This window comes from Haliotis rufescens, unplaced genomic scaffold (assembly GCF_023055435.1).
Source record: "Haliotis rufescens isolate VD_foot unplaced genomic scaffold, xgHalRufe1.0.p SCAF_13, whole genome shotgun sequence".
Classification (NCBI taxonomy): domain Eukaryota; kingdom Metazoa; phylum Mollusca; class Gastropoda; order Lepetellida; family Haliotidae; genus Haliotis; species Haliotis rufescens.
The window spans coordinates 778,362-799,862 of record NW_025963813.1 but is presented as its reverse complement, the minus strand read 5'-3'; the positions used below and the strand labels follow the sequence as shown (position 1 = coordinate 799,862).

At 43.1% G+C, this 21,501-nt stretch overlaps 2 protein-coding genes across 2 annotated transcripts; one reads left to right on the top strand and one right to left on the bottom strand.

The window, feature by feature from the left end:
- Positions 1-6,285: 6,285 nt before the first annotated feature.
- LOC125378831 (GATA zinc finger domain-containing protein 11-like) lies at positions 6,286-9,672 on the top strand. The gene is made up of 3 exons (XM_048394792.1): positions 6,286-6,322; positions 8,394-9,242; positions 9,455-9,672. The coding sequence occupies exons 1-3, from the start codon at positions 6,286-6,288 to the stop codon at positions 9,670-9,672; spliced, it is 1,104 nt and encodes a 367-aa protein (XP_048250749.1).
- A 2,728-nt stretch (positions 9,673-12,400) lies between these two features.
- LOC125378830 (extensin-like) lies at positions 12,401-12,915 on the bottom strand. Its single transcript, XM_048394791.1, has 2 exons — positions 12,802-12,915; positions 12,401-12,667 (listed from the first exon to the last, which is right to left on the bottom strand). The coding sequence occupies exons 1-2, from the start codon at positions 12,913-12,915 to the stop codon at positions 12,401-12,403; spliced, it is 381 nt and encodes a 126-aa protein (XP_048250748.1).
- Positions 12,916-21,501: the final 8,586 nt, after the last annotated feature.

Here is a 21,501-nt window from a genome sequence, read left to right as displayed (position 1 = left end):
TAACTTCCGCTCCCTGAACCTGACATGTAAAGAGACGGGACAATGATCTTCCGTTAACTTCCGCTCCCTGAACCTGACATGTGAAGAGACGGGACAATGATCTTCCGTTAACTTCCGCTCCCTGAACCTGACATGTGAAGAGACGGGACAATGATCTTCCGTTAACTTCCGCTCCCTGAACCTTACATGTAAAGAGACGGGACAATGATCTTCCGTTAACTTCCGCTCCCTGAACCTGACATGTCAAGAGACGGGACTATGATCTTCCGTTAACTTCCGCTCCCTGAACTTAACATGTGAAGAGACGGGACTATGATCTTCCGTTAACTTCCGCTCCCTGAACTTGACATGTCAAGAGACGGGACTATGTTCTTCCGTTAACTTACAGTCTATGTATTGATTTAATATCTACTACTATTACAACAATGCTAGTGCTGTTAAATGGAAATGATCTCAGTTCAGTAAGCAAGCCTATCAATAAATATAACCGACAAAACCCTTTCCATGTGCATAAGAAACCTTTGCTGAAAGCTGAGTCGACTCTACGATTCAAACTGTACTATAAGCATGTGTTTATGATTCACTATCAAATAGTGATGATATCAGAAGTTCGCGAAAAGGTGTGTGTATCCTGCCTCACCGGTGGCACCCGTCACAAACACATGCAAAGGCAAGTCAATTGTTCACCTGAAAAAAACACGGGAACATATTGTAAACGTTCTTCTTCTTCGAAAGTTCTTGTGAGGCCATGAATGATATCATTGAGTGAGTGAGTTGAAATTTACCGTCGCATCAGCATTATTTCAGCCATACAGCGACCTTGAATGATGTAACACAGTGACTGATCAAACGACTTTTGAGCGAGATTCGAATATCGCTCTTTAAAATCTTGGTAGACAAAGCATTTTAGAATGTATCTCAGAGGTTGTGAAATGTAGACACCAAACACTGCAGCTGCTGGAATAATGCTCGACATGAAGGGAGAGCTAACTATTGGAAATACACGTCAGGTTCTGAAGAAAATGCTTCCAATCACCTTATAGGTCGTTTAGAACATGACGTCTTAATTAATCTTTTTGATTTTGTCCTGTTAATTAAAACGGTTTCAATATTAATTAATATTCAGATTCTCCGGGCTTTTAAGAATGCGTTGTCTTCCCTTTCCTAAACCGTACCGCCATTTTGGCTTACACGTTTATTGGAATTACTGCCTACAGATGTATTTCAGTAAAAAGACCTGGTAATTTGCAAGCTAAACAATATTTTCATGGTCTAATACTGACTGTAACAAACAGGATCCAATTTGTCGATTAAAAAGCAATGAAAGTTCGTTTTTCATCATTTTAAACGTGATACTATTACAACAATTAACATTCAACGACACTTAAGAAAATAAAACGAATATATCTAATGATCCCTAAAATGCCCCATAACCAGGGTCACGCCCGAGATGAGGATCATGGTCACATAATCAAATAAAAAGGAAAATTGGATACTGCTGTTTAAACCGATACGAAAGTATAACACACATCCCCACTGGCGATTTAATGTTGAATTGATCATGTTTCGGAACGGGGATGTTCTTTGTTCCTCTTCTGGGACACGTTCCCGACCTTTGTTCTCCACGGGGGATGTGTGCTCACGTCTCTCCTATTAAATAATTTCTTGACCCATTGCACGCAAATAAAGACCGTTTTCAGTGTAAGCCTGCCCACCAGGATACAGAGGCTCTATTGTGTGGGTCGCTGTAACCACCACCCATCTTACAGAACCCCCGTACGTCATGGAACGCGGGAGGGAGTGAAAGGGGGCGAAAGATTAGAGTGTTCGGGCGACTTGAACGTGTTCGGGGAACTTCAGCTGTTTTCTATGTTCTCCTGTTTTTTAAATCCACTGCTTAGTTTTGCTGCGTAAGAATCGAAGATTTAGTGAAACTACTAACAATGGAGAATTAATTTAATTTGTAAATGTCAGTAACATTGTTGGAATGTATTTACGTTCTCGTGTGTGCACGAGGCAAAAAATAGCATATGTAAACGAAATTGAGGCCAACCTTGCACTTACAATTGTACACCAGATTGACCTGTGTCTGAATGAGGCCAACCTTGCACTTACATATGTGCACTAGATTGACCTGTGTGTGAATGAGGCCAACCTTGCATTTACATATGTGCACTAGATTCGCGTGTACGTGCATGAGGCCAACCTTGCACTTACAATTGTACACTAGATTCACACTATTTCTGCTTATAAATCAATCGTATACGATTCCACGGCATATGACTGGCTTAGACCACGCCCATAAGCAGCATACTGTTTTCTGATTGGTTTATAATAGGGTGGACTGGGCCTGGGGAGCATTATTGAAATTCATTGATTTCGTATTGATGTCTACATTTTTTGTGTTATGTGTATGTGTAATCACGTGTGTCTGAGAACACAGATATATGTGAGACCCAGCTACACCTACATATGTACCCGTAATACAGATATATTTGAGACCTAGATACACCTACACATGTACCCGTCATACAGATATATGTGAGACCTAGCTACACCTACACATGTACACGTCATACAGATATATGTAAGACCTAGCTACACCCACTCATGTACACGTCATACAGATATATGTGAGACCCAGCTGCACCTACACATGTACCCGTCATACAGATATATGTGAGACCCAGCTACACCCACACATGTACACGTCATACAGATATATGTGAGACCTAGCTATACCCATACATGTACACGTCATACAGATATATGTGAGACACAGGAACACCCATACATGTACACGTCATACAGATATATGTGAGACCCAGCTACACCCACACATGTACCCGTCATACAGATATATGTGAGACCCAGCTACACCTACACATGTACCCGTCATACAGATATATGTGAGACCTAGCTACACCCACTCATGTACACGTCATACAGATATATGTGAGACCCAGCTACACCTACACATGTACACGTCATACAGATATATGTGAGACCCAGCTACACCTACACATGTACACGTCATACAAATATATGTGAGACCTAGCTACACCCACTCATGTACCCGTCATACAGATATATGTGAGACCTAGCTACACCCATACATGTACACGTCATACAGATATATGTGAGACCCAGCTACACCCACACATGTACACGTCATACAGATATATGTGAGACCGAGGTACACCTACATATGTACACGTCATACAGATATATGTGAGACCTAGCTACACCTACACATGTACACGTCATACAGATATATGTGAGACCCAGCTACACCCACACATGTACACGTCATACAGATATATGTGAGTCCCAGCTACTCCCACATATGTACACGTCATACAGATATATGTGAGACCTAGCTACACCCACTCGTGTACACGTCATACAGATATATGTGAGACCCAGGTACACCTACATATGTACACGTCATACAGATATATGTGAGATCTAGCTACACCTACATATGTACACGTCATACAGATATATGTGAGACCCAGCTACACCTACACATGTACACGTCATACAGATATATGTGAGACCCAGCTACACCTACACATGTACACGTCATACAGATATATGTGAGACCCAGCTACACCTACACATGTACACGTCATACAGATATATGTGAGACTCAGCTACACCTACACATGTACACGTCATACAGATATATGTAAGACCCAGCTCCACCCACACATGTACACGTCATACAGATATATGTGAGACCCAGCAACACCCACATATGTACACGTCATACAGATATATGTGAGACCTAGCTACACCCACTCTTGTACACGTCATACAGATATATGTGAGACCCAGGTACACCTACACATGTACATGTCATACAGATATATGTGAGACCTAGCTACACCTACACATGTACACGTCATACAGATATATGTGAGACCTAGCTACACCTACACATGTACCCGTCATACAGATATATGTGAGACCCAGCTACACCTACACATGTACACGTCATACAAATATATGTGAGACCCAGCTACACCTACACATGTACACGTCATACAGATATATGTGAGACACAGCTACACCTACACATGTACACGTCATACAGATATATGTGAGACCTAGCTACACTCACTCATGTACACGTCATACAGATATATGCGAAACCTAGCTACACTCACTCATGTACACGTCATACAGATATATGTGAGACCTAGCTACACTCGCATGTGAACACTGACTAACCCTACTTCCTAGAGTTTCGCCTATAACCATCACAGAGAGGTACGTCTCAATGAACGCAGTATGACTTTAAAAGTTCCTGATAGCGTCCCAATCGCCTGAACGCGGCTTTCCATAACGCCTGCAGGTGTCTGTGGCCCTGTTCTAATGTCAGGGTGGCTCGCCCTGTCCCCATTTATACTAGGCCATGGCTCTTGGGGGCTCATATATAACACCCGTTTCCTTTTGATAGTCAACGGAGCTTAGATCATCGTTAACATTCCTCGAACCATGTGATAATGAAGGCTGTCGCTGACGTTGGTTTCAGCTGGTGGTCGGTCAACCCCTGTGTCAGAAGGATTCATTCGTCACGACATCCTGTGAAAATAACTGGGTTGACGAAGATAATTAAAGGATGCAGCTTGCAGTGGGTGCATTAAGTCATTGCGTAATGACGGCACGGAGAAACTAACGAGACCAACCACGCCGAAGAGCGTGTTAGCAGGGATTCTCGGCTCAGCGATACATTCGATTACTGACTTGTGAAAATAGATTTGCACCCAGAGATGAATTTAGTCCCGTGTATGGCTCCACTGGGCTGAAGTCTGATATTGTCTGCTAAATAGTTACAGACATCACCGAGATTTGTATCTGGCAGTGCTAGAGAGAGAGTCGATTTCTCGTGTGATTTGCTTTAACGACATCTGTAGCATAACATATTGGATAGGTATTTCTTTAACACACGGTGTTAGAAGAGAAAAAATGATAAACCTACTGATCTTTTCAGCTGGGTTTTTTGGATACGGGGTCGGTGGGGTGGTCTAGTGGTGAAGTGTTTGCTCGTCACGCTGTAGATCCTTGTTCGATTCTCCACAAGGGTACACTCTGTGAAGCCCATTCCTGGCACCCCCTCCCCCGCCCTGGTTGCAAGAATATTGGTAAAAGCGGCGTAAAACAATACTCACTCACTTTTGAAAATGTTCACTATTTATGAAGTTTAGAATCGATGCGTGGGGTTTTGTTTGTTTAACGTCAGTCCGGCGTCATGTAGCTGGAATATTGCTGAGTGCGACGTTAAACAAACAAACATATCTATTTTAACGCGTCTGATCATTCAAGTATTAATTCGAGGCGAGTTGTTTGTGTGTCCGCTAGAAAATCCTGACAGAACCCTGGTTGAAATAAGACATCCCATTCAATACACACCAATCAAAGCCTAGAAGCTCGTAGACACGGAAGTTTGACATTTCTATCAAGTTTCATCTTAAGTGAATTACTCTTAAGTCGGAGATACGTCCGAATTACTCTATTGAAGTATAAATGTCCAGACTGTGGCATAAAGGGATTCACATTCTTTTAGTAATCTTGTTTTAGTCCTTTATACGTCCTCTGAAAATCAATACTTTAGTGGTTGTTACGACAACACGTGAATTATCTCCCTTGGTACAAGAATAACGTTTGAACTGCACCGAGGAAGCCCTCGTTTGACAACACACGCGGGGTGTGTTAATCTCGTATATTCTCGCCCAAATCAGAGATAAAACATGTCTATCGCGGCCGCGAATACAAGATAGCTATAATTAGGGGTCTCTAAAAGGTTCTCGAGATGAAATCTCATAAAAACCGTATAAACGTCAAGGCTAGACAAACCACACGGAGACTGCCGGCCGACGGGACAGGCGCTGATAAAGAGGGTGGAGAGGAGGCGGTCTTCACACATAAAAAAGAGATTGTTTCTCTTAAGATAAAAGCTAGGTTTCTAGTTTAGAGCATCAAAGGGTTATCGGCGTGGCAAATATTTCCTGAGGGGCAGCCTGCTCGGCGATAGCTGTTTGTGTTATTATGGTGCTTTTGGAAGGCTGATTGTGTGTCAGGAATTCCTACTGCGGTCATTATCAACATATAACAGACCAGTGAAACTAGCCCCATCCAGACACCTAACCTTCCAAATGATTAAAGATGAAAATCAAATTCCAATCTGTACTCCAGTCAGTTATTACTGACGTCGTGAAACCCAGATTAAATACCCTGCAAAGTCCACATACAGGAGATGTCAGTGTTGTGGTATTCCCCATGCAGTCTGCAGCTGACGCCTCGTCTCTCACCGCTGGTACTCTTACCATTGATTCGTTGTTATTCAAGAGTATGGCCACGATACAGTAGTTCTTCTATCACTCAACCTCAACCATTGTCAGCACTTCCTGTAACTACACTTTCTGCACAACAACTAACTTAATGGTCTGCACAACAACTAACAATGGTCTGCACAACCACTAACAATGGTCTGCCCAACCACTAACAATGGTCTGCACAACCACTAACAATGGTCTGCCCAACCACTAACAATGGTCTGCACAACCACTCAGCATTGTCTGCACAACAACTAACAATGGTCTTCACAGCCACTAACAATGGTCTGCCCAACCACTAACAATGGTCTGCACAACCACTCACCATTGTCTGCACAACAACTAACAATGGTCTTCACAGCCACTAACAATGGTCTGCACAACCACTCACCATTGTCTGCACAACAACTAACAATGGTCTTCACAGCCACTAACAATGGTCTGCACAACCACTCACCATTGTCTGCACAACAACTAACAATGGTCTTCACAGCCACTAACAATGGTCTGCCCAACCACTAACAATGGTCTGCACAACCACTCACCATTGTCTGCACAACAACTAACAATGGTCTTCACAGCCACTAACAATGGTCTGCACAACCACTCACCATTATCTGCACAACAACTAACAATGGTCTGCCCAACCACTAACAATGGTCTGCACAACCACTCACCATTGTCTGCACAACAACTAACAATGGTCTTCACAGCCACTAACAATGGTCTGCACAACCACTAACAATGGTCTCACAACAACTAACAATGGTCTTCACAGCCACTAACAATGGTCTGCACAACCACTAACAATGGTCTGCCCAACCACTAACAATGGTCTGCACAACCACTCACCATTGTCTGCACAACAACTAACAATGGTCTTCACAGCCACTCACCATTGTCTGCACAACAACTAACAATGGTCTGCACAACCAGAAACAATGGTCTGCACAACCACTCAGCATTGTCTGCACAACATCTAACTATTATCTGCACAACCAGAAACAATGGTCTGCACAACCACTTACCATTGTCTGCACAACTAAAAATGGTCTGCACAACCACTTACCATTGTCTGCACAGCCACTAACCATTGTCTGCACAACCACTAACCATTGTCTGCACAACAACTTACAATGGTCTGCACAACAACTAACAATGGTCTGCACAGCCACTTACCATTGTCTGCACAACCACTCACCATTGTCTGCGCAACCAATCACCATTGTCCTGCACAACAACTAACAATGGTCAGCACAACCACTAACCATTGTCTGCACAGCCACTAACCATTGTCTGCACAACCACTAACCATTGTCTGCACAACAACTTACAATGGTCTGCACAACAACTAACAATGGTCTGCACAGCCACTTACCATTGTCTGCACAACCACTCACCATTGTCTGCGCAACCAATCACCATTGTCCTGCACAACAACTAACAATGGTCAGCACAACCACTAACCATTGTCTGCACAGCCACTAACCATTGTCTGCACAACCACTAACCATTGTCTGCACAACAACTTACAATGGTCTGCACAACAACTAACAATGGTCTGCACAGCCACTTACCATTGTCTGCACAACCACTCACCATTGTCTGCGCAACCAATCACCATTGTCTGCACAACAACTAACAATGGTCAGCACAACCACTAACCATTGTCTGGACATCCACTAACAACAGTTTGCATATTCACCTAACGCCCTAACACTGTCTGCACAACCGCTAACAACTGTACAACCGCCATCCTATGTCTGTTAAACAACTAATTATAATACTCTCTTCAAAACCATTTATCATTGTCTGCAAAGCACTTGGACTGTCTGCAAAACCACTAACACCTATCTGCACAAACCCCCACACTGTCTATACAACAACGAACCACTGTCTGTACAGCCACCAAGCATTATATCCATTTTATCACCACGACCACAGCTACAACGACTACCACAGCCAAACCAATAGCCACGGCCACAACCTCAGCCGCAGTCACAACAACCACATTCAGGCCACAGCCAATCACATAACCATCCACGGCTACAGCCACAACCACAGCCACAGTCAGTCACAGTGTCACATGCAGCTTTAGTCACAGGTTCAACCACACCATAAACACAACCAGCCACATCCACAACTACAACCACAACCACATCCACAACTACAAACACAGCCACGGTCACGTCCACATCCACAACCACATCCACAACCACAGCCAAGGTCACATCCAAAACCACATGAACAACTACATCCACAACCATAGCCACAGCCACTGCCACAACTACAACTACAACCACGTCCAGCCACAATCACAGCAACAACCGCAATCACCGTCACAGCCACGGTCACATCAACAGCCATTCCCACAGCCACAGCCACAATCACAGCCACTGCCACAACTACATCCACAGCCACGTCCACTGCCACAGCCACAACAACAACCACAGCCACGGTCACAACCACAAACCACGGTCACAACCACAACTACAACAACAGCCACGGACACAACCACAACTACAACCACAGCCACGGTCACAACCACAAACCACGGTCACAACCACAACTACAACAACAGCCACGGTCACAACCACAACTACAACAACAGCCACGGACACAACCACAACTACAACCACAGCCACGGTCACAACCACAAACCACGGTCACAACCACAACTACAACCACAGCCACGGTCACAACCACAACTACAACAACAGCCACGGTCACAACCACAACTACAACCACAGCCACGGTCACAACCACAAACCACGGTCACAACCACAACTACAACAACAGCCACGGTCACAACCACAACTACAACAACAGCCACGGTCACAACCACAACTACAACCACAGCCACGGTCACAACCACAACCTTCGCCCCGATTATGTTTCTAGGTTTGTCAGCACCTAGCCGTGCTCGTGGGTTTCACCGAAGTGGTAAATGTCTGAGACCTGCATCACGTCGGGCTTTCCTCCCACATTAAGCTGACACGCCGTGATATAACTGGAATAATGTTAAAAGCGGCGTTAACCCAACTCACTCACTCACTCACAACCAAAACCACAGCCAACCACAGTCGTAGCCACAGCTACAACTACAACCACAGCTACAGCCACGGTCACAACCACTGCCACAACCACAACCACAACCACAGCCAACCACAGTCGTAGCCACAGCTACAACTGCAACCACAGCTACAGCCACAACGACAAGCACAACCACATACAGCCACGGCCACAACCACAGCCGCAGCCTCAGCTTCACTCACTCCATCCCCACCACTTGAACCTGGCTACATATGCTTGCATACCCTCAACTAACTGAGCGGTCCGCTGCCACTTCTCCTGTATTTAAGCTATGATGTTCAGTTCTCCTGCCGCACCCCCTCCTACAGCCCCGCTCATATCCCACTGTTTTATGTTTCTCTTGTAAAAGAAGTGGCGATCTCTTAGAAAACACGTTTTTATCTTTGTATAAGCTCCCCGGCCAAGTTGGGGAGGCATGTGCCCCATTAATTGAACATACGAGCCCCATTCCTTCGTAAACAAAGACAACGTAATTAAAAGCACAAGTCAAAACTGCCCCCAGACAGTTCAAACGTGTACAACCTGATTAAACGACTTTTTTCCAATATCAAAACCTTGTTATCCGTTCTGTAATTTTACGTCAAATACACTCGGAGACCAGGTACATTTCCCGGTGCAGAAAACTCAACACTCCTTCAAAGTGACTGAATCCCAGTAGTAAGGTTGCTGTATTTTTTTCAAGATCAAAGAAAACAAATGCTTTTTTGTATTCACCTTATGCTGCGGAAATATAATAAGCAAACTCTTTGTCTTTATTTATGTCGAGTTGGCTTAATATCAAAGTACTTGGAGGCGAATATTCGCTGATATTAAGTTCTGATGAAATAAATGTTTAGCTCGGAGAACGACATGTCGTCACGACTTATGGGAGCGATAACTCGTAGCTTAGAAAAAAGGTGCCTGTAGGCTTGGGTTGTCAAGGTAATAAAAACTTCTAATTCAGTTTCAGATTTTGTGGTCAATACGAACCGTAACGAAGCTTAAGAGGTTTACATTAAGAGACAATATTATCAAATCGACGATTAATTTGAATTTGAATGTTAGTCTTTGTTCCACCGTCCCAGATCCTTTCATTTGTATCTTGAATTCTAGTTACCGGTTTAAATTGGCAGTCCCAGCAATAATAATAATAATAATAATAATAATAATAACAACAACAACAACAACAACAACAACAACAACAACAACAACAACAGTAACACATTGTCAGTGGATGCGCAGCTTTGGTATGCACATAGTATCTGAAGCGACATGATGGAGTGGCTCGATCATTTTATTACCGTCTTCGCAATGCTTGTGGTTTTGGCGCAGAGGTCCATCCATGGTACGAGCCAGAATATGAAGAGGGCGTCATGGAAAATGATAAATACACATTCTTTGGAATAGGCCCATTTACAGCCTTAGACGTATCCAGCCCAACAAATCTGTTCTTGTCCTTTTTGATAAATCCAATGAAATCATTTTTATTATTGAATTCTCTGTCCCTTTTGACACTAATGTGATTGACAAGATTCAGGAAAAACATGGTAAGTATGCAGACCTTGCTTTCGAGATGTCACGCTTGCATCCCAAGTACCAAGTTGTCCGACTCCCCATTGTTCTCGGTGCCTTAGGTTTGGTATCTCCTAATCTGTTGACTGACATTGGGAGAGTACCCGGGTTTGCTCCCAGGAATACAGCCCTTCTGACAATCTGGGTAATGCAGAAGGCTGCAGTGTTGGGAAGTCTTCACATTCTCCGAAAAGTTCTGGGTGGGTTTGTCTAGGCAGCCCTTCCTGGGAGAAGTCCCATTCGCTGTGTGGGCTGTGTGTATAGGGGGCAAGGGCCCTGAGCTGATGATGAGCCTAACGAGCCTGAGTGTGCCAGGGTCACCCAAACCCTCTTTGCTGCGTTTATTATTAATGATAATAATAATAATATAGTCGGATTGCACATTATTGCAAGTGGGCGATCAGGTAGCCTTGTGGTTAAAGTGTTCGCTCATCACGCCGAGAACCCGGGTTTAATTCCAACTATCATTCCATTGAGTGAAGCCATTTCTCCCGTTGTAAATGTAATGTAAAATCACACTCACTTACTTGTGATGGGAATTCATAAGTAAATGGTCAAGCATACACTACCTTTCAACTATTATTGCGAGTTAGTGACGGGATTAAGGTAGCCTTCGCAATGGAAATACGGATTCGATTGTCCTCTGTGCAAATTAATGCTAAGCCCACCATGAAGCATATTACTATTTCTCTCTCTCTCTCCCTCTCTCTCTCTCTCTCTCGCTTCTTAATTGTGCGTGCAGTTTGGAACTGTGCTCATCCAGATACCTAGGTGTAGCAAGGTATATCTCAATGACAAAACAAATAAAAAAGTCGGTTACTTCAGCTTGTTATGTTTGTAAACGCACCCATATCCCATTCGAATCGAAATCTCTCGGGGCCCTCTTGGCCAGATTGGAATCGAACCAGCGCCTACAGTATGTCGTTCATCGTATCGCCACTGCTGACAACAGAGCAAGGGACACTGAACAATTCTATGACGGTGTGTCATGTCAGTGTGGGAGGGAAACTCCAACTCTAGGTTGCCATTCTGGTAAAACACACGAGTATTTGTCGACCTTGAGCTGACAAACCAATGATCATAATCAACGCGCATCAATTCGAAACCAAGATCACAGGATCCTGGCACGCCTGAGGAAAACAACTTCACAGGTCGAATTGCAGTGTGTTAGACGACTTGGCCACCCGTAGTGTGTTGACTCAATCAGCAGTTCCCGCTGATAACACCTGGTTAAATTTGTCATATTTAAAGCGTTCGTATGCAAAGCGGCAAGAATGGGCAGATTTCCGGCATCAGTTAGACCTGGGGTGGGGTGGGGTGGGGTCTGGGGTCTTGGTCTGGGGTCTGGGGTTACGGGCTGGGGTTATGGGCTGGGGTCTTGGGCTGGGGTTATGGGCTGGGGTCTTGGGCTGGGGTTATGGGCTGGGGTTATGGGCTGGGGTTGTGGGCTGGGGTTGTGGGCTGGGGTCTTGGGCTGGGGTTATGGGCTGGGGTCTTGGGCTGGGGGTATGGGCTGGGGTTATGGGCTGGGGTCTTGGGCTGGGGTTATGGGCTGGGGTTATGGGCTGGGGTCTTGGGCTGGGGTTATGGGCTGGGGTCTTGGGCTGGGGTTGTGGGCTGGGGTTGTGGGCTTGGGTCTTGGGCTGAGGTCTTGTGCTGGGGTCTTGGGCTGGGGTCTTGGACTTGTTTGGGTGCACATCACATGTTTTCTGTTGAAGCTTGACGTCATGGCCGCATCACTACTATCCATGAATGATTTCACAGAACTTTAGTAAAAATAAACAATTCAAAATCTTTCTCATTGGCTACCTTGTACATATTTCAAAGCTTGCACATAAAAATTCGTCTGCTGGAAAAATCCAGCATCTGTGATTGCTGCCATGATGGGTCCAGACTCTCCTGCGGCGAGGCAGATGTTGTCACGTGACATGTCCCCAACACAGTTTCGGGGTTTTGTTCACATATTGCATCTGGTAGTACAAGAGACCCCAGCCGAAAACTCAAACCAAAGACCCAAAGACCCAAAGCCCACCCCAACCCAGGTTTCCCATCCCAACCAAGGTTTTACAGTATGCACAGATTTTCTGAGACCTTTCCGCACTTGAGAATGATTTATGCATGGCCACAAATAAACAATGTAGCTTGACGCGAAGTCACGTGATTCTGTCAAGGCTGCTTTAGAAAAACGTGATATCACCAAGTGCGTTGGTGTATAGCGACAAGCTTAATTAACAGACAATGCTTACTGTTGACATGATCAACAAGTAAAGACAACGTCACAGCGGTACCTAATTCCCCGTGAAGCGCCAAACGCTTGGCGTGGTGCATACCGAAGGTTCGCGGGGATGAGGTGAAGTGATGATTGTTACATAGCGACGTATGTGTAGTGTACGTGGTGTGCGTGTGTGTGTGTGTGTGTGTGTGTGTGTGTGTGTGTTGGGGTGTGTGTGTGTGTGTGTGTGTGTGTGTGTGTGTGTGTGTGTGTGTTGGGGTGTGTGTGTGTGTGTGTGTGTGTTGGGGGGGGGGGGGGGGGGACTGCTTGTTCTAGTCCGGGAAGATGCCGGTTTTATAGTCCCAGCCAACCAGTCCTTGTTTTATGCCATTAATGCCGTGCTCCAGGCAGGGTAACAACAATGTTTGGGCATATGTTGGTATAACGTGGTGTGGGGTGAGACTAACCACAAACTCAATCACTATATTACTAAACATATTTTTAAAAGATTGAAGTTATGGGAATAGTGCGTGGTTTGACTGCGGCGAAAATCAACCTTCTCTCATTCACTCAAAAATTACTCAAAAATTAAAAGAACGGACAAAACGAATGACAAAAGCAGCGTTTCAATTCTACCACACGCACATGAGCAACTATATTTGAGATTTCAACAATATTCGGTTCCAATATAAATGCTTACCTACCCATCTGAGGCGCTACATTACACTGTGAAGAGTTACGTCCCTTAGCTCCCTTGATACGTTGGTATGCGGTGGTTCGAAGCCGAGATTTGTCCTCATTGTGATCCATCATCACACTCTGTCCTTGATCGTGGGTTTCACCAAAGTCGCAGATTTCGTACACTATTACGAAGATAATCTTCATTATCTATGTTAATGTAAACGTTAAACGGACATAAGATCAAATCGTTTCTGTTTTTGAAAAGGTTATGGTCTTAATGTCGTGTTATCTGGAGACATAACTCCGTCACATAAGCAATTATTAGACTGATAGAATCTGTTCATGCATATGTTACAATGTACAAGTACATGTTTTGTACAGCTATATATATTTTAAGTTTAGCTTTTTATCATCCACTGTGATATAAGTATTTTTTATCGCCTGTTGACAAAGCCATGAAATAAAATTTTGTTTCAACCAGGTGTAGATTTCTACACCTTTGGCTTCCCTTTCTAAATAAGTGAGTAAGTGAGTATGGTTTTACGCCGCTTTTATCAATATTCCAGCAATATCACGGCGGGGGACACCAGAAATGGTCTTCACACATTGTACCCACGTCGGGAATCGAACCCGGGTCTTTGGCGTGAACAAGCGAACGCTTTAACCACTAGGCTACCCGACCGCCCGCCTTACTAAATAAGCTGACACGCCGTGAAATAATTGAAATATTGTTGAAAGCGGAGCTAAACCCATACTCACTCGCTCACTCGAAGGCTGTTGTCATTTTTTCATTGACATATTGGTCTTATTCAATAAACATATTCAGTATTACTGGCATCAAGAAAACTGACGATTTTAATGTCATGACTTTTTAAAAAACAGAAAAAAACAAATATCATGACCCAAAGAAACACGACAGTGCAAAATGATATTGTTTAGGTGCTGACGTATATCGTAAGAGCGTAAACTCAGAAGACTTCTGTTTAACCTTTGTTAGCAGTCGTTCTTTCCTATAATACATCAAACGTTACGACCAGGGGATTGCGTTACAAGCAAAACAAGAGAGACATATGTGGCTATTACGCTGGTTTTGGGTTGCGGTTGATGGGAAGCGGAGTCCAAGCTGACTTTAAAATGATTCAGCACCATCAGAGTGTGATCATGCACTCCGCCAGTGTAACACTCGAGGTCGCCCGTGATTCACGCCAAGGAACGTGGATAACAACATCCAATGATTGATACAGACTCGATGCAGAGTGTTCATTAAATACTTGCATTGCGTGGGTCCACTGTACCGACGCCGATGTACGCTTGTTTCTTGAGACTAAATGAGCCTGTGGATATTGAGGACTACGCTGCTATCTCCGGCTTTTCAACCAAGTCAGCGGGCCTGACCACCCGATTCCGTCTGTCGCCTCTTACGACAAGCATGGGTTGCTGAAGACCTATTCTAACCCGGATCTTCACAAAACGAAATATATCACTGTGTTACATGCGTGTAACGACTTCTGTCCACTCTCGAATGTTTTATTTCGTGATGACAGACGGATCTTGAGAGGATGGAGGTGCAGGGATGCGCGGTCACTGTGTCCTCGTGCAATGTACTCATGCTTTCGTTCATCGGTTGGGCTGGTCAGGATTTGGTAATGGTTTAAAGATATTTCGACTTGAAATTGGGTTTGAACTCTAATTTGAATACCTGTCCCGATATGAAAATCAAGTAACAAGAGATAGTCAGGGCATTCCTAACTATACAACATATTCCTCGGTGATCAGTTGTCATTGACAACAGCGTCCGGTTTTCACAGTCTGTGTGACGGCATTATACGTCAGTAACATTAGTTACTACACAATAACCACAAGCTATGGAGGATAGTCCATGTGTCTCGTGAAATGGCATGTTTCTCTCATCGAGTGACGGAAAATATCTCCTTTCCCCCGTCACTCGATGAGAGAAACATGCTATTTCACGAGACACATGCAATTTCTTATGTATTATATAGTTTTTGTGTAATTGTCTGCTGGAAAATTAAATTATTTCATTACAAATGTAAAAACCTTGAAACGTAAATTCTTCCAACCGAACACACCGGGACGGTTCATCACCCTTGTATTTGCGAGAGTTTCGTGTTTACAAAATCTTACAAAAATATAAACAAAAGTGTCGAGAATAATTTAGCGTCACGAAAATTCTTTATCGTACAATTAGATATGATTATATACAAAATCAACTTTAACCAAAAATATTCTTGAAATCAACGATGCAGCTGTTGGAAGCGAAAGCATACACGTTGGTCAATTTAAAAAAATCGCGCTTTGCGAAACCAACAGTCTTGTTTGACGAATTTAATAAGAAATTTACGAAACATTTGCGAGAGAATAACAAACAGCAAGAAGTGATATTCACTCCACAGACCATCTGTCATTATTTTTGCCTGATCAATGTGGAACTCACGTAGCAAGACGTCAACAGTTTGTGTACGGGTCAGACACAGGGATAAAGGGGGACAATTTCAGGGGAGGTTACTCTTGTATGGCAATAGTTCCGTCAGGGTATGTTCACTTCAGAAAACTCAGTCTTTCACACAGAAGTATATAATAAACGTATATATCATGTGTCAGTGTTTAGAGAATTTATTAAGTTTAAATCTACCAGAATGTGTGGAGAAAGTATAGACAGATAAAATAATCTCTTGATTTAATTCAGATGATAGGCCTTCATATCCGTAGAGTATTGTAGTTTTAATATCATATTTTAGTATAATATACTAAATTGCTTCTAACTTTATCCTAATTGCAACAGACAAAGAAGTTGTGTCGCGGGTCTTCACAGTACTGACCACGAGGACAAATTGTCAGTTCTGAATCCGAGTTCGTGCAAGTAAAAGCAGACAAACACGCACGCGCGCGGGCACGTCGCTAAATAAGTGCAATAATCTTGAACGCGACGTTTCACCTCATCTCACGAGTGGGTATATGGTGTGTATTTGGTATACTGTATAACTGGTTGCGGCGTAAAACAACCTTCTCTCACTCACTCTCCTGAACAAAACGAATGACAGGGAGCGTTTCCTTCCTGTCACGTGCGACTTTTTTAATATATACTTAATAATATATAATTTAATCTCAGACAATGCTGAATTCAACAGAATGTTCTATTAAAAATATATTATTTCTTTTGTTTTTTCCTGAAACCAGACCATGGTTTGTTTCAAATGTGGATTTATATTATCTGTCCAACCATTCTTGAAAAGAACAATTTCAGCAGTCATTTGTTTGACTAACGTTCTAGTAAGTCTGGTTGAAAAAAAATAAAAACGGTGAAATATTCTACTTAATCTAAAAAAACGAACACAAATTATTGTTCTGCAACCAAGCTGGACTCCCATGTCTCTCGCCACAGAACATTTATTGGTATGTCTGGGGTGTTAGTGATCATTTGAAAAACAAATCTAAAAGTATAAATCCAATTTATTTAAACATTTTGTCATGTGAATAGGCCAATGCCTTATGAAGACATCCCTTGGTGGCTTGACTTCGGTAATTTGTTCCCAATAGAATCATTAAAAGCATTGTGGTTGAGCTGAAAGCGTGAGAAAGGACTATGGTATTGCGAGTAATATTCAAACTTACTGTTCAAATGGCCATCTTCCCATAAAAAGTAAAATGTGAATTTTATTTCGTGAACCAAGTCACGTTTGTTTGCGAAGAAACTTGACGTCATTATTGGGAACGACGTTCTCCAAACTATATTGAACAGTAATCGATCTCTTTAATCAAATTTAATTGCTTTCAAACGAAAAGCCAACATTGAAACGGAAACGGGTTCACACAAACAAATTGCGGGAGAAAAAAACGTCTCCAGTTATTTTTTCTCTTCTGCAAAGCCGATCTCTAATCGATTTTCACCAGCGCGCCTTTTAGCGTCGTTTACTTGCTGAGTTGACGAGACTGTGTAGATTTCTGTCTGAGGTAATCATCACTAGGATCCCAGCGTCTGGACAAAAGTACCAATTTGTCTGTGAGCCCATCCAGAACTTTCCTTGGAACCTATCACAGACGTTCCGTCTTCGCCTACACAGTAAATGGTCGACGATCTTTTGTTGGGAGATCAACTTCAAACTGCTAAAAACAAGCAATACTTCTATTAGAGACAGAGATCTGCTTGTATTGCGGTCATCTGATCGAATTTTCATCCTATTTGAGCATGGTGTCCACATCAAATGATATCATCGGCGCCAACCAAAGATATTTGAGGCGATCGCAATCAGAAGTTCCGTCTTCAATGGTTCTCCTGGCACAAAACTCGCGCCACCTTCATCGATTTTTCCGATGGCCTTCACCTTCACCTTGGGGGTCACCTAAGGTCGTGAACTGTCTGAAAGCTTAATTCGACGTGATTACTTTCTGAAAGGCCATTCTTACAACTAATCGATAATCAGGAATAAATAGATTGATCTGTCTCGAAGGATTCCGACGCTATCTATAATTCAAGAGGGTCTTAGCGGCTTGAATCTCTCGCCAGTTCCGTTAAGACTGACCACTGTCTGTCTGGCTTCCTGGGGCTTGAGTGGTCAGTCTGATTGGCAAGATTGCTCAGTGCACTGGCATTAGCACTGGTCAGCGAGTGGTCAGTGGACTCAATGACTCCAGACGCGGCGGCTAGCGTACTGTTAAAGGGGCGATCTCAAAGAACTTATCCTTATTATTTTTGATAAAAGAACTTGGCGTTTATTCTGGCCGCATCTTTTAAAAAGGGATTCTGTGCAATAACTTCTTTTTTAATTACAATTATTTGTACAGGTTTATCCATGCCAAAGTTTGTTAATCTAGAGCGAAGTAAAATACCTTTATGCAAATCTTATGGTCAAAGCTATCTGCTGTTGTAGTTCATTAATCGCAAATCCTATTGTGGTCGTCGTAAAAAGATTTCGCTTATTTAAGTGGTCGAGTGCTGCAAGATCGTTACATGTATCATGTATAAATAGTTTCAATAACGTTCCGGTAACATTTCATCCGGCTTTTCCCGCGATGCCTCGAGTTAACCTGTGACTTGTTCTCGAGTTGTCTGAAGTTAATTATTAGATTTCACCCAAGACAATTCCCAGTTAACTGATATTAACCCGACATATTTCGATCGATTTCATCTCCTCTACACCCGAGCCATCTTGGATTTCACCCGACTTTTTTTCAGAGTTGTATCGAATTAATCCGGCTTCATCCGATTTGACTCGAATTCAATCGACTTCATCCGATTTGACGCGACTTCGCCCGACATCATCCGATTTGACTCGCGTTCCCCCGACTTCAGCCGACTCAGCCGAGTACAATCGATCATTCTGTTGGATTGTTGTGAATAATGGGATATAAAACTGTTGGGCTGTGATAGACTGTGGCAACAGATAAGTGATGAAGGATGCGAGTGTACAGTCTCACATTGAACCTGGGGACGCTGTGTTGGGATTCCTGTACGTGTTCTCGTGCTGTGGATACGGAGACTGAGCGTGGATACCAGTTGATGGATTGAGTCGCTAAAACCTTCTCAAAGGGACATTCCGTCAAGTCTAGATACAACGATAAGGAGATCCACCAGTCCTGCGCCATGACTGCACAATATCTGCTCGAAATTTAATCAACACCGTTTTGTGATAAAAGTTGGCAAGTCTCACTAGCTCTTTTCCACATTAAAAATTAAATTTGAATATTTAAAAAAAATAATATAACAGAAATGTATTGTGTAATTACATATTCCACAGATTTAACGTAAGAAGCCAACAAACCTACATTTGGTAACATGTGTCCTTCGTTGGTTCGTTGAAACACTTTGACAGAACTTATTTTCTTATTGTCAGAAGTGTCTTTTTGCAAACCACACTCATGTTTCCGTGGTAACGTTATCAGGGTTTCAATTACGACGCTCGCGCAACCAGTCATTGTAAAATATCCAGGGGGTGTTTAACTTGTTTCTTTGTGTGTTATATTACGGCAGAAGGTCTCCGGTTGACAGTGGCAACAGTCAATATGTTTCCAACTGAAACAAGTTTAGTATGCAAAAATAACAATTGCCTTACGCGCAATCCATCGGTCCGCCTGCAAGTGTAACTGCCCTTTATCAAAGGGAAGCTACTCTCGTGTATGAGATGTCACATTGTCATAACGTTATGCAATGCAGTGGCAGATGTGCACACAGCGCGAAATAAACAAGGGAACAATTCTGATCAACATATTACGGCCTATTTGGGGGAAATACCCCAAGCCGCCGAGGACAACTATCCGAGCACAGATATGGAAACTGATACCGCTTGGATAGTGTCCTCGCTAAACTCTTTCATATCTCCAAAGTTGTCAAAACTTGTAAAATGCCTCAGCTTCGTCCCATTTAATCTCTGATTCTCAGCACCTGAGACCATTGTTTTGATAATGAAATAAATTGCTAGTATCCCAGTCGTTTCTCCAGATTTCCTATGGTTAATTCTGACAAGATCACCTATTAACAGAGGCGACGCCATGTTTGTAAACGTCCTTTCATGCTCAGTGACGACCTTTATTTCAACCCTTTATTTGTTTAACCGGCGCCTGTTGTTTTATTGTTTTTTCACCTTTATTAGTAACATTTAGTTCTTTATTCGTAATATTTGACCTTTATTGCGTACTTTTGTCCCATTTTCAGCTTAGTATTTTTTACCCGAATGGCCCCCCACAGCCATATTTGTTAACACTGAAAGAAGTACCTACCTGACCTCTTCGTATATGCATTTGTATCTGTATATGACTCCAACGGGTACCTATTTATCGTATTTTACCGAGAAACCAACCCAGTATATAAAAAAATGTTGCTATCTGAATGTATGGGTGTATTCTCTTGTGTAAGGTGGTGAAGACTAATAATCTAATCACCTCCTCGATCCCCGGCTGCGTCATACCAAAATACATTAAAAGACGGTACTTGTTGCTACCCTGTCTGGTGCTCGGCATAAATGGCTAAAACAAGGACTCGTCGGCTAGTATATTGTGTCTGATTGGGGTATCCAGATTAAACTGCGGCATTGTGTATTGGTGGGCTAGCACTATAAAACCGGCACCAGTACAAGAAGCTACCCAGACACACACAAACAGACACACATATCTGTACACACGCCTGCCTGCATGCCTGCAAATAAACTTGAACGCGACGTTCAGCTCACCTCCTTTCATCTGATATTTGGGTAGCAGCGCTTGTTTTAGAAACAAAACTACAGTGTCGATTGCAAGCTGACAGAACAGGACTGAACTTTACTCCACTCAACCTTATGTACACAGTTGAGGTCATCTTCCCGAGGCAAGGGAGTTAACTGACTATAAAAGTCCAGTTTCCACCCTTGCCGAACTGGGCTGGAATTTCTTGGCTCGATCGTAGCGCCAGCAGTGATTATTACGAGTTGTGTTCCTTCTATGCTTCTCCTTTCGACCAATCAGATTACGCCTCTTGTATCACTTGCATTGTTTCAAACAAAATGGCGGCTCCCAGTCAAGACGATCTGATCAATAATCAACGTCTATGTTGTGATAAAACGGGTTGTTGACGCCGAGTTGGCAGTGCATATGCTTTGCAAATCCTGCTATCGACTGAGATCTGCACGACAG

Coding starts and splice junctions, on each gene's coding strand:
- LOC125378831 (XM_048394792.1), top strand. CDS start 6,286: ATGCAGTCTGCAGCTGACGCCTCGTCTCTCACCGCTG. Junction 6,323..8,393: donor CGCCTCGTCTCTCACCGCTG/GTACTCTTACCA, acceptor CCACGGCTACAG/CCACAACCACAGCCACAGTC. Junction 9,243..9,454: donor CGCCCCGATTATGTTTCTAG/GTTTGTCAGCAC, acceptor CTACAACCACAG/CTACAGCCACGGTCACAACC.
- LOC125378830 (XM_048394791.1), bottom strand. CDS start 12,915: ATGTCACGTGACAACATCTGCCTCGCCGCAGGAGAGTCTGGACCCATC. Junction 12,668..12,801: donor ATGTGCAAGCTTTGAAATAT/GTACAAGGTAGC, acceptor CACCCAAACAAG/TCCAAGACCCCAGCCCAAGA.